This window comes from Megascapheus bottae, chromosome 27 (genome assembly GCF_031878675.1).
Source record: "Megascapheus bottae isolate mThoBot1 chromosome 27, mThoBot2.hap1, whole genome shotgun sequence".
Lineage (NCBI taxonomy): Eukaryota > Metazoa > Chordata > Mammalia > Rodentia > Geomyidae > Megascapheus > Megascapheus bottae.
This window is the reverse complement of record NC_143535.1, coordinates 6,303,256-6,316,833: the sequence shown is the minus strand read 5'-3', so window position 1 is coordinate 6,316,833 and position 13,578 is coordinate 6,303,256. Positions and strand designations below refer to the sequence as shown.

The following is a 13,578-nucleotide window of genomic DNA, read 5'->3' as shown; positions in this document are numbered from 1 at the left end:
CCAGGTCCTTTTATCCAAGGACCACGAGCAGGACCTATGTATAGATGTCCAAGCCGAGGGGAACTTTGAGACCACTTGCTTCAGCCTCTCCCCGTTCCACTGCCTTCTGGCTGAGGAACTGAAGAGAGTGGGAGGAATTTGTTCAACCTCTCTCATCATCGAGTGAGTTAGAGGCAGGGCTGGACCTAGAACCTATGTCTCTGGACTTGGGACCCAGGGCAGAAATATGCCCCTCACCATCCCTAGCTTTCTAGAAACCAGCTTGGCATCTCTGTCTGCTAGATCTGGGAGTGGCTGGACTCCAGGCCTTGCCCCGTCCAGTGTGCCTCATGCCTTTGCCTCCAAGGGTTCCAGTGAACCTTTGAGTTCAGTCCCACCTCTGCCACTTAGGAGCTATGTGATCCTGGGCAAGTTATATAACTTCCCCACACCTCAGTTTCTTATCTGGACATAATTAAACAAACATGTCCTTCTGTCAGTTATAACAGGGGTCACTGTGTGGTAGGTAGAACATGGCTCTCCGAAGATGTGTCTGCCTGGCCGAATTCATGAAACCCTTGATCATTGGCAAAAAGAGCATGGCAGTTTTGATTAAGGCCTTGAGCTGAGTGGTTCGTTTGGATTCCCCTGGACGGCCCAACGTAAAGCAAGGAGGAAGGAGGGCTGCGTTCAAGAGGGAGATGTACCTGTGGAAGTCAATGTCAGAGGAAATGCTGGAAGGGGCCACAGGCCACGCTGGGCTGTTGGCAACCTGGCCTTAGAAGCTGGAGGAATTCAACTCTGCTGACACCACAGGTTTAACCTAGTAAGACCCATGTTGAACTTCTGAGCTCTAGAACTGTAATAAACTGGTGGTTTCACGCATGGGGTTTGAAAGATAACCAACAGTAAAAAGCAAGCATATTACGTTCCGGACATCTGTGTCTGGATTCTATCTCCTTCTTTCCATGACCCCATGTCACTGCCAGACCATACGTTGTCAACGTTGTCAGCTCTGGCAGCAGATTTAGGGGATGAGAGGGCACCCCACATTTTTTGGTGTGGCCTTGTTTGCAGGTGCTGAGGCACGGGGTATTATTTCTGGACAGAACCAGTCTCAGCTGTCTGTAGGAACAAACAGAGACATGGCACGCTAGGGGCCATCCACTTGTCTGTGGTTTGCAGAGCACTGAGGCTGAACAATTGGCGGGGGAGGGAGGTACATCACTGGATGTCAGCCCAGAGTATCTCCTTGCTTTGGAGGAGGGAAGCTCACTCCAGCCAGCTTGCAGAGATCTAGACACTTTGGCTCTGTCACTAGCCATTTGTCCTTCTCTTTGGCTTATTGCTGAAATACTCATGGACAAACCTGCTTTCTCACGTATACTCCTGTATACTCCATAAGTCTGGAGGTCAGACTTTTCCTCTTGGTACTTTGCCTGTTAGAAAACAGTAGCTCAGAGCCATGAAGATTGTGAGTCCTCCAGCTTTTAGAACTGATACTTGCTGGGATGGGAACTAGTACTTTGATGGTGATCCATTGGCTTCCAAAACCCTAGGACTCTTCTTGGCTCAGGGATTTCAAGCCATCAGGGAAAGGAAAGTGTTTTCATGTACATGCTCACTGGTGTCTATTCTCCTTCATTGCAAGATACCCACACTGCTGATTATGCTGAAAAGAAAGAAGTCTTTCTGAAAGAGGCCTATAGAAAAACTACCAGCAAAAAACAGACTTGGGCCCCATCACAGCTGCTAGAGAGGTCCCGTGCCCAGGGATTGGACAGTTGACTGGCTGTAACTCCATCCATACGCAACTTCCATCTCTTCCTCATCTGGAACATGTCACCAAGTGCTAGGCCTGGGTCCCCTGACAGGTGGGAAGTGCTGGCAGCTGTCCATTTCACAATTATTTATGTCCCAATGTGCTGACCCCGTCCTTCTCTACCCTTGGTACCTAGCAGACACTTGCCAAATATTTGCTGGATGAATGGAACTGGCAAAGGGTCACAAGAAGGAGCAAACTGTGGGGGAAATGAAGAAACTGCCCTCAGCCCCATGCCAGCCCCGTTCAGAATGCGCCCCTGTGGACACACGAGGTGGCTCAAGATGTACGAGCTGGGGCTAGGGACTTCAGACTGAGCCAGGGAGAGGAACTCTCCACACCAGTAGCTGTGTATCAGTTCTGTCAGCAGATCTTGTGGCACAGCCCCAACTTGGGCCATGGGGCAGGCAGGACACAGTCTTCCTGCCCTCTTTCTCAGGCAGGACAGCTGGTCCTTGACCAGCGTGAGAGAGGCACAGCCATCCCTGGATTCTTATCTTTGTGGCTGGAGAAGATGGGTCCTGGTATAGGTGAAGGATGGGGAAGGGTCCGTGCCTGGCTTCTATTTTCTCCAGGTCTAGAATTGTGCTCTGTCCTCTCTGGGAGCCCACCCTATCTCTAGCCCAGTCACCTGTCGGGTTTCAGGGAAGTGGCATGTATGGGGAATACAGCAAAAATGCTGCTGGGTTCCATAGACTCAGGACTTCCAAAGGCCCAGGCTGAGAAGTGCCACAGACACTTTCTCACAGTCCCCACCCATGAACCTGGAGGCTTAGGCTTCCTCCTCACCCAGTGTTTCCATGTTCCTTCACAGAAGACCTTCATTAGTTCTCTCAGCCTTGCTGGGACATCCTACCCTGCCATTCTAAAGTCCAGGATGGAAAAGGAGGAAACTGTAGGCCAAGTCCACTTTCTGGCCTACTGCTTGCAGGGGGACCATATGGCCAGGCTGCGTTGTAGTGACCCATCACCCCACAAGGGTTCCGGTGGGGGCCAGTGGTGAGGCGCTCCCCGACCCCTTCCCAAGGAACAGGCCTGGGATTTTGTTTTCCATCTACTCAGCAAACACAGGTGCTCCTTGCAGAGGGGGTAGAGTCCACGGTGGTGTCTGGGACACAGTGTGAAGCTGAGTTAAGTTTCTAAAGAATGCCAGGTGAGATAAGGAATGGCTCAAAGCCCCACCCTGAACCCCCAAGCCTGAGCCTTCTCCAGCTCCACCCACCAGGTGCTTCTCCCCAGCTAGACTCTGAACCACAAAGTAACACATCAGCATTAGAACATAATCAGGTTTTTATTTTCACAACCTCCTACTGTCCATCCAAGTTACTAAGTTGTAAAAGCCCCACACAAACAAGGACAAAAGGTCTTAGTAACTTGAGTCTGGAGATTTTTTTTTTTCCTTTAGTTCAACATAAATGAGAAAGAAAAAATACCTCTGACATTTTTCAAGAACAGAAATTGGAAAGTATATTCATATACATTCAATATACTGCGCATATTGTTTACTACAATACAAAGCAATGGTGTTTTTAAAAGTCTAGTTAGTTTGCAAGATGGCACGGTTAATAGGCTCCCTGGCTTTTGTCCGGGTGGCGGCTTCTGTCTTCCCCTCATCCAGGACCTGCAAATGGACCCGAGCAGCAGGGCCGGTCAGGGGCCGTCAGTCAGAATGAGCCTACAGAAGTTGCCAACTGCCTTTTGAGCTTTCTTGGCAAGCCCCTCTCTGGCTAGTTGTTGAGGACTCTGCTTGACAGAGGAGCGACTGGAGGCATGGGAAGGCAGGACAGGTTTGCAGCAGTCCACTCAAAGCACAGTGGGTCCAGGAGCCAAGCTGGTGCTGTCAGTGGAGGATGAGCTGCGTGGGGACGCTGACAGGGATGTCAGGAGGCCATGCTGGGTACCCGCTTTCTTCTGTGCAAATTTAGGGTGAAAGACAAGGGGCTGGGGACCTATGACTCTTCTCAGTTAAAATAAGTAACTTGTGTCTCTGGCTGTGGAGATCATGAGAGAAGCCAGACTCCCCTCAGCCCCCAGCAGCAGAGAAGACTTTGGTTTCTACCGACGGAAGAGGAGGAAAGGTAAGGATGGAAGCACTCGCTAGTGTATGCGCGCTGCTGGAGCTGGGGAACGGAGGCCGAGGGGCCTGTAACGGGCACAGGAAAGAGCTGCTCACAATCACAATGCCAAAGGAAACGCTTTGAACAAAAGGTGCAAGTCACAATTCAAATTAGAACAGAATCTGGCTAAACATTTCTCTTTTAAACAAAAAGTCTTTGTCTTTATTTATTAATAGCAATAATAATAATATCAACATTTATCAAAAGAACAATTCCTATATGATCAAGAATTAAAATATAGGTGCCAAGGGTACTCAGAAGAGGAGGGAGAGGGGGGAGAGGGGGGAAGAGGCGGGAGGGAGGAGGAGGAAGAGGAGAAAAAGGTTAGGAGAGGCTGGACCCAAGACAACCTCCTATTCTTATTCTTGTCTGTGAAAAAGAGGCAGTAAGGGAAAGGTGCGAAAGGGAAAATGAAAATGAAAGATGACACAAAAAGCATGAAGCACCACTGTTGGTGTTCAATTCGTGGTAGAGCCAGCAAGATGATAAAAGTTTACAAGTGTGCAAGTTACAGAGGGGAACTGAGTTAATACACCAAAGGAGACTCAGGCTGATACCTCCTCACTGGAACCCACCAGTGCTGGGTCACCCCTCCACTCTGTGCTAAAGTTCTGATATGGTATTGCTGGGCCATATACAGTGAATCCCAACTGTAGAGACCTCTGCAGGTCCCAGCCCAGGGCAGATCCCAGCCCTGGGTTCTCTTTTGCTCTCTGGTTGTTCTCTAAAGGTCGGAGACCACTCACTGCCCCTGTCTTTCTTCCTTTCTCTGCCATGGATCTTCCAAAGAAGTTATCCGCCAGCGTCCATCTGCTCTTGCGGACTGATGTGGCGAGGGAGGGAGGGGGTGCTCGGCTGATGACGGCCTGAGGCCCCTGGTCTCTGACCTTTGACTGTTTGCTCTCCTGTCTCAAAAATGGGACAAAAAACCAAAACAAAACAAAAAACAGAAACAAACAAAAAGTAAAAATCAAGACAGAAAAAAATCATTTCCAAAAGAAGATACTAAAAACAAAAAACAAAGAAAAAATTACTAACCCCCAAACAAAAGAAACCACCAACTCAAACACACCAAATACACTTTGACAAAAGATGGAGAACATGGACTTCCTGTTTATTTCCTTGGTGACTTGGTCATACAAGCAAATATAGCAAACCCCTCGGAACCCCAAACAGCAGCAGCCGGTGTGAGGGAGGAGCTGTGAGGTTCTGGGCGGGAGAAACACAATGGCAATTTGGTGCAACGCTGCTGGACTCTGTTGGTTTACGATCAGATCAGCTTTCTTCCCAAGCTGCACTCGACCTGTGACTAAGCAGACAGGATGTGTTTGACTCAAATATGCCCTTCAAATCCGCTCCCCACACCCATGCTGGAAATGGAACCCTCGGCAGTGCACACCAGGCAAGGCAATCTGGAAGTACTTTTTGAATGTGCGCCTTCCATGTTTTACCTTGGGTACTGGAAGAGGCTTGCTGTGCTGAGCCTTTGGTACACAGCTGCCTCCTTGGTTTCACTTTCTTCAAGTCTTTTCTGTGTGGCTGGGTGTATTTTCTTACTGAGTTTCATCCTTTAGCACTTAGCAAGCTGGCCAGAGGACAACTCTGTCCTTTGCAGCTGTAGCTCATGGTCCCTATGAGGACTAAAGCACCTCTACCATCAGGTGAGTCATAAGGGACAGTCCAGCATTCCTTTGCCCTTCCCACCCGAGGCATGGTTGTGAGGAAGAGTGCCAGCACACACAGAATGTGTCACCTGATGGGGTCAGAAGCTGGCACTGGGCCACCAGGCCAGGATAGCACTTACTCTCAGTTTCCTGTTACACGCCTGCCTGTTCCATGCTGAAGGAGACCTCAGGGTGCTTATAGCTGAGCAGGATGTCTGTAATACACGTGGATGGGTAGCAAGAAGAGTTTAAATGCTGGCTACCCTCACTCAGGTCCGGGTGTTCGGGACCTTCCAGACTCACTCCACATTCTGAAAGACCAAAAGAACATGTGAAATTATCAGGCAGCCAGGCCTGGAGGGTAGGCGGGCAGGCGGGCGGGCGGGGAAGGGGAGACACAGAGGAAAGGGGGCACCTGTCTGAACACTGAACACTTGGCTGCAATTCCAGTGGTGTATGCTGTGTCTTCTTGTCCTTGCCCTTTTCCCACCCTCAAGTGCTAGCAGTGCTGTGTGTGGGAGAAGACAGGGCAGCTTCTCGGAGGCTCAGCCTCCCGGTAGGGGAGGTGGACGAGGACAGCAGTGCCCGCAGGTTCCCAGGCCTGGGCATTCTGAGCTAGCCATCATGCGAAAGCCCCATCTGCAGAAGGCCAGGAGCCCTCGCAGCACACACTAAGGTTAAAGGGGCTGCTTCCGGCTCGATTCCTGCTCCTGACAGATGAGGATGCGTGGATCCTGGAAGCTGAGTGCCTGGCCTACCGTGTCCAGGCCTAGGCTTTTCCCCACCCTGGCCTGGTCCTAAGGCGAGGTGCCACTGCTTCACGAGGACTCAGGCACCCTAATCAGAAACGTGATGGACAGTCATGGACGGTGATGGCCCCAAGGATGGCCCCAAGAGGGGTCTGGGTGAACCAGGGGGAAGCTGGGCTTCCTTACGTACTCACACCAGGAGACCCTAGAGAGGACGGAGGGAGAACCCTGCAGGACTTCTCCGGGTATCAAGGATCAGGCCCCTCACCTTCATCTTTTCCATCCTGAAACTGCTGGCTGCCCATGAGTGACGTCTGACTGAGAACTGCATCTGACATCCGGGCTGAACTCAGCGCCTTCCCAGCCACGAGGCTCATTCCTGGCAAGTTGTCCAGCTGTACCTGCAGCAAACAATCAGGAAACATGAGGACTCCAGACAGTGGGCCCCTCTCTGGGTCCTGAGGGGCAACTACTGTGCTAAATGAGCCCTGATAATAGCTCTTCTGCATCACCAGTGTAAGGGACACTCTGAGCCAGCTCAGCTGGAGGTTCACCACCGACATGCCCACCCCATCCTCTCTCCTCCCCTCTCAGCTTGTCCACTCCACACAGTCCTGTGCAATCACTCTCCACCATGACGGAATTATTCTCTAGCTGCCTGGAGCTGAGGGTAATTGTAATTCCATGTAACTTTAGGTTTATATTTGCACAAATACACATGGCTGGTTAGTGTCATATTGTTGTCACGGAGGTGCCTGCCCTGGAAGATAAGGCGCCACTGAACCCCGTCAGGTGAGCGAGGAGGGTGGCAAGTAACAACAGTTGCTGGTCCCCCTGCTAGGCTTGAATCTAGAGGTTCACACCCAGACTTGCTGGCAAGTTCTTGTGATCCCCAGCCTAAGACATAGAGGCTCTACTGCATTAAGGCAGTGTGAGGGTTAAAGAAAGGCCACCATGGTTCCCCGAGGAGCTGGACTGAGAGCAGGAGTGGAGGCTCCTCCGGCTGCTAGCTTCTGATTTCCGCATCCCCCACCCCTCCAGGAGCCAGGCGGGGCTGACTTACGTAGGCATCATCGCTATTCTGGATTGTGTGGTGTCTCTGGAGGGTCCGGGGCCTGTGGTGGTCAGTGCCCGAGGGCCGCGCTGGGTACCCCAGCCCACTGTGATCTGGCAGCTCCATTGCTTGTCCTGGAGAACTGCCATCCATGCAGTTCCCTATGACTGCATCTAAGAGGCAGGACAGAACAGGATCAGTGGGCCCACAGCTTCTCCCAGAGTCAACTCCCACGAAGACAATGACAAACCTCCCCAGGGAAGACGAGCAGGCACTCACTGAACACTCTTGCTTAGTGCTGGTGCCTAGAGCAGCTCAGAGCAACCTGGAAACCCCTGGCACCACAACAAATAAGAGGTTCTGTAGGAAGGGACCAATCTTTTACAGAAAATCCCATCTAACAGGCTGACCGGGTCACATCTTTCTTCAGCTCTCCAGTGAGTCCCTGAACCAAAAGGCACAGAGGAATGACTGCAGGCTGACTCGAGCCACTTGTCCAGATGGGCATCAGGCCTCCTCTCCTTTCCCAGCTCCAGCACACTCCTTTCCCCTCTCTGCTTCACTGTCTCTGCCTCCCGTGACTTCACTGTTTATAGGCAAGCATTTTTCATTTTTCTGTCATCTAGTTACAAGACTTCAGCGATCCTGCCTCTATATAAAAGATCCCTGAAATGCTCACTCAAGCCCAGATCCACCTTCCCCTGTCTATCTACCAGTACACAACACTTACTCTGTCCAATTCCAGACTCCTCACCCCCATAACTTGCTCCATCCTTCACTCACCCTTGTGTGGCTACCGCATTTTCCTAATCTGCTAGGGATAAGCTTGTGCTATCATTACCTTATTCCTGGTACTGAAAGAATTCCGGTCCTTGAAGTCCAAAGAATCTACCTGTGCAGCTGTGGTCACTTCTTCATCTTTCCAGTGTCACTGAGAAGTCTTGCCGGAATTACCCTGCAATCAGCCTCAACCATTCACACACAACTCTGCCATCTTGAGTGTCCAGGCACTTTCCCTCACAACACGCCTCCTGTCCATCTTCCAACCAGCCTCATACACATCACCCAGCTACACAGCCTGAGCTCTAGTCCAATGGAGCCATGTAACTCTACCCTACTCATTCACAGTCCCATGCACCTGCACCTGTCTCACCATTCCCTCTGCCCACAAGATAAGCAAGTTTCTTCTACTTCCACTCCCACCAGCCCAAATCCATGCAGCTGTCTAGGTCCACTCAAATGCTGTCTGCCATCTTTATGGAGCTAAGTAACTAGGATTTAATTTGTCTGCTCTAGGTTGGCTTCAAACCAAGATCCTCCAATCTCAGCCCAAGTACTTAACTGTGACACTTGAAAACAAAACAAAACAAAACAAAAACTTCCTTGTGTTTGCTGAGCAGGTGCTCTACCATTTGAGTCACACCACCACCCTTTTTGCTCTTGTTATTTTTCAAACTTGGGATGGCTTTTTAAGCCAACCTAGACCTGATTCTCTTACTTATGTGGCTCATGTAACTCGAATGATAGGTACATGACACCATGTCTAATTTTTGCTGGTTGAAATAGGGCTTCAAGCACTTTTTACATGGGCTGGTCTTAAACCCTGATCATAATGATTTCAGCCAAACAAGCAGCTAAGATTACAGGTGTGAACCACTAACACAGAGCTATGCTAACTGTATCATTCTTGTATCTATTTGGACAATGAAAGCAAACACAATAAGTGTTTGGCAAAGGGTTTCAGATCTCTACCATCAAGAGGCCTCCTGTGACAGTCAAGGTTAGGCCTGGGCTGAGGTAGGGGGAGAGGCAAATGACCTGCACATTGCTAGGAATGCAAGACATCTGGGGCAGGGGAGAATAGAGGATGGAGGTGGGGAGCCTTCCCAGCTACCAAAGGTGAAGACTGAAATTTTTTCAAAGTTCTTGGAGTAAACAGGTCAAAGGAAAAGCCAGAAGCCAGCTATTTTGCTACCAAAAGCTAAAAGCCAGCGGAGAAAAGATAAAACTATGCCTACACAAGAAAGCCTACTTGCTCTGTGGGATCAGCTCAGCCATCTTGACCACTCAGCAGGTTCCTCTGTGAGCACAGCTCCCATGAGGCCCTGGGCCAACTTAAAGGAGCAGCAGGAAGCAAAAGTGAAGAACACCGGCTTTGCCATGCCAAGACACAGCACCAACGGCCGAGTCTTACCTTCCCTCCTTCTTTCTCCCTCCCTGCTTTCTCTCCACCCCTCCTTTTCTTGTTTTAAGACTAGGTCTCACCATGTATCACAGACTGTTTTGAACTCCTGATACTCCTACCTCTGATTCCCAGGTGTGGGAACATAGGAACACATCAGCATGCACGGCCCAACGTATTTGCTAATACCTGCACCCTCTCTATCTTTCCTCTCTCCCTCTCTTCCTCTCTTCTCCCCCTCCCCCAAGATCTATGCCCCATCCACTCAATTCTGGAGGTGAGAGGCTTCTTTCCTTTAAAACCCTGACACAGAGGTGGATGTAAACCTCATCAGCTATACTTCCCCCAAACAGAAACACCAGTGCTCTTCTGTTTAGGATTGTTTTGATTTTAAATCATTATCAAACAAGAGGAGAGGGCAAAGTTAACAAAATGCATACAGTCCTAGTTCTTAGTACTTGGTGCCATTCTTCCTCATTTAAATGACTCTGGGTTTGGTGGCCCATGTTTTGCTGCTTTTTTTCCTTTACTTAAAAAAAAATTTAATACTTAAGACTGAGGACTTTCCAAATCCAAATATCCAATACATTTCTGGCTCTGCCCAAATCGTGTTGATCTGCTCTCCCCCACCCCTCCCTGGCCACCATGGGGTGAGCAGCTTCCCTTTCACCACACACTCCCGAAGCTCCACCCACCCCACCCTCAGCCACAAACAGAAACCTGTGCAATCAGGAGATGGGGAGCTAATTAACAATGTGTATCCCAACTTGGGCAGGGCCTGGAACCTCTCCTTACTCTCAAATTCCCTATCTGTTAAAAAAAAAATACCCATATGAAAGGGTCTCTGATAATATGTAAAGGATTACACAAGTCAGGTTATGATTTCCAACAGGATGCGAGCCCTGTCTGACACGACTGCTCAGTATCCTTTATGCCACCTAAGGAACTAGCAGGAGTATTGCCCCTGAGGCCACATAAATCCTGCACGGAAGCTGTCTTCCAAGAGGTCAGCCCGAGAGCATTTGCCACAGCAAGGCTGAGAGGTGAAGCGGGGAGGGCAGCCCCTTGCACAAGGGAAATGGGCAGGACCCGGCACACCACTGCCTGCCTGGGGGTTCTTTCGGGCAGCTTGCGCAACTCTGTTGAATCTGTCAATGTTGACTCATCCTTACTCATTTACTGGATTTTTAGGCATAAATGAGAGAAATGACATGTTTGCATATTCTTCTTAAAGGCTGAGGGGTACCCCTCAACCGACCAGGCTGTCCTCTAATAGGAGGCCTGAGGCAGGATGGCTGCAGCTGACTAAGCTCAGAGAAGAGGATGTGGTTTTCTGAGGGTTCAAGGTGGCAATCTCACGGGGTAAACTGGCTGTGCTGTTGTATCTGTTTATTTGTAACATCTGAAAATCAAGTCTACGTGACACAGAAAGGAAGACAAATTTTCTTTTACTTTTAGAGTTCTCGCTGAAGTGCCTGTTTGAAAGGAAGCATTGGCAAGCTGTGGCTCAGAGGAGTGCTGACACAAACCTCCACTGGGGAAAGGAGGAGCCATAGACATGGAGGCAAGGGCGTCTGGGTTTCCTTGGGTAACGCCAACCTTCGCTTCTCATCTGCCTGTTAACAACTCCACAAGGGTCACCTGGGCTCTGTTGTTTGAGCTGACCCCACCCTGCTATTCCCTCTCTTTTGACCAGTTCTGGGGCTTGAACTCTAGGCCTGGGCGCTATCCTGAGTTCTTTTGCCCAAGGCTAGTGTTCTACCCCTTGAGGCACAGTGCCACTTCTGGCTTTTTGCTGGTGAACTGGAGCTAGAGTCTCATGGTCTTTCCTGCCTGGGCTGGCTTCAAATTCCAATCCTCAAATCTGTCTCCTGAGTAGGAAGGACTACAGGCATGAGCCATGGTGCCTGGCTTGCACAGTGCATTCATTACTTGCTTTCCCTATAGAGAAGGGGAAGTTCCCTGCAAGAATGTCCTTCAGCTTTTCCCCTTTGCATTCTCATAGCACCTGGAATACCTCTTAAACTACTGTTATACAAGGGAAACTTAATAAACTGTGTTATTTTTCTACCATGAAAGTAACCAGTGGAGTGTTTGGGACTAGTAAATAACTACCCAGAGTTGAAGTCATTAAAAGAACCAGCAGGTTTTCCTCCCTGTTCAAACAAAAAAATAAGAGCCAGCTCCCCCTGCTTGCCTGCAGAGAGATAGGGGAGTATAAGGCCATAACCCTTTCTAGGCAAATGTTACAGCACCAGATCCACCAACATTCTTTGGTAAAGTAACCATGCAGCCAGGTGTGGGAGTTCATCCCTCTAATCCCAGCAGTCAGACTCAGGCATGGGGATCGCAAGCTTCAGGATAGCCTGGGCCATAAAGTGAGATCCAGTCTCAAAAGAGAGGGTGTGGGGGGAGTGAGGGAGAGAGCTGGAAGAGCTGAAGCAGAGCCGTAGGTAGAAAGTTTGGATAGAAAGAAAGGCAGCTTGTCTTTGCCATCAAGTGCAGCAGGCATGAAGGTCATAGCTTCTAGGAAAGCTCAGAGGGAAAAGATGACTTTTAAAAAGCAGTGAAGGGGACCCAGCAAAACTGTAAGTAAGGGCCCAGGAGTTTGGCCTAGTAGTAGAGTGCTTGCCTAGCATGCATAAAGACCTGGGTTTGATTCCTCAGTACCATCTACATAGAAAAAAGCTGGAAGTGGTGCTGAGGCTCAAGTGGGAGAGCTCTAGCCTTGAGAAAGTCCAAGGACAGTGCTCAGGCCCTGAGCCCAAGCCCAGGACTGGAGAGGAAAAAAAAAAAAAAGCCTGGAAGGCTTGTCAGGGCAACCTTGAAATGAAACTTTTGGGGATACACTTTTTATTTTTATGTTTGTGCTTCTGAGGATTTTACCCAAGGCTCCAAACATTCAAGAGTTCTATCACTTGAGGTAAGACTCCAACTAATCCTTGTATTTCCCCCCATTTTTTACTCTCAAGCTAAAATATCTGTAACTGCCAGGCTGGTCTTGAATTGGTGATCCTCTTGCTCTGTCTCCCAAGTTGCAGGCATATTCCCTGGCTCTTCCAGAAATTCACAGAAATAATTGTAAGAGATAACGGCAGTGATACTGGTGTATGTAAGGAAGTAGGGAGGGGGAAAAGGGAGTCGAAGAGCTAGAGGAAGAAGCAGGACAGAACTGACAAAAGCTTAACTAGAAGCCTCCACTGATAAGACGGAATTCTGCCCGGGACCAGGAGACGACCCTCTGGCTGTCCGGCTTGCCAGGAAAACCGAGCACTGTGCCAAGATTCTCTTGACATGATGCAGCTGCACTTAGCCAACATGCTCCTCTTAATCCTTCATGGACATGACACTCCAAGCTAAGCAAGCCTAAGTTCCCCGGCCCTCAGACTTCCTTGAGACATTCTCCACAAACTCAAACACTGAGATTCCTTCAAAATTCTGTTCAACTGTGGGAACCTGTCCCTATTCTCTTGCCAAGCTCACCTTTCCTTCCCCAGGCGTTCCCACACAGCACAGTCCATAGCCTGCTACTGTTGGCATTAAGTAGCCTGCCCAGAGCTGCCTTGTGACACCATGGAGACAACAGTGAATATGAGTCTCTCTGCCTTTCCAAACACAGGAGGGAGGGTGAAGCGAAATCAGAGAAAGTAAGCTTTGAGGTAACATACTCTGAAGGTATTTCAATATTCCATTACTCTTTTCCAATATGGGGACTGAACCCAGGACCTTGCACATACCAAACAGGGGCTCTATCACTTGACCCATGCCCCCATCCTAAGAGGAATTTAAGTACAAGGAAGTCTGGGCTGAGGAGGGAGGAGAGGTGAGGCTCCAGCCTGGCTCCTCCTTCAGTGTTCTGCATAGCAGGAGTTACTGCTGGAGTGAACTAGGTCACTGGGGGTGGAGGGGGTGGGGTCAGTTACTACTTGCTGGCTTTGACCTTGTGCCAAGGTCCTGACATGGGTGCCTCAATTGTCATTTTTAGTAATATGGGGATAATGAGTCACCTTA

At 49.6% G+C, this 13,578-nt stretch overlaps 1 protein-coding gene across 3 annotated transcripts in view; it reads right to left on the bottom strand.

The window, feature by feature from the left end:
- Positions 1-5,011: 5,011 nt before the first annotated feature.
- Positions 5,012-13,578, bottom strand: part of Sik3 (SIK family kinase 3) — a 177,815-nt gene continuing 169,248 nt past the window's right edge. For all 3 annotated transcript variants that reach the window (XM_090319449.1, XM_090319450.1, XM_090319451.1), the window contains 4 exons: positions 7,395-7,558; positions 6,600-6,732; positions 5,723-5,893; positions 5,012-5,227 (listed from right to left, as the gene is read on the bottom strand). In XM_090319449.1, coding sequence (XP_090175575.1) covers positions 5,736-5,893; positions 6,600-6,732; positions 7,395-7,558 — 455 coding nt within the window. In that variant the 3' untranslated portion in view covers positions 5,012-5,227; positions 5,723-5,735. The remainder of the gene's footprint in view (positions 5,228-5,722; positions 5,894-6,599; positions 6,733-7,394; positions 7,559-13,578) is intronic.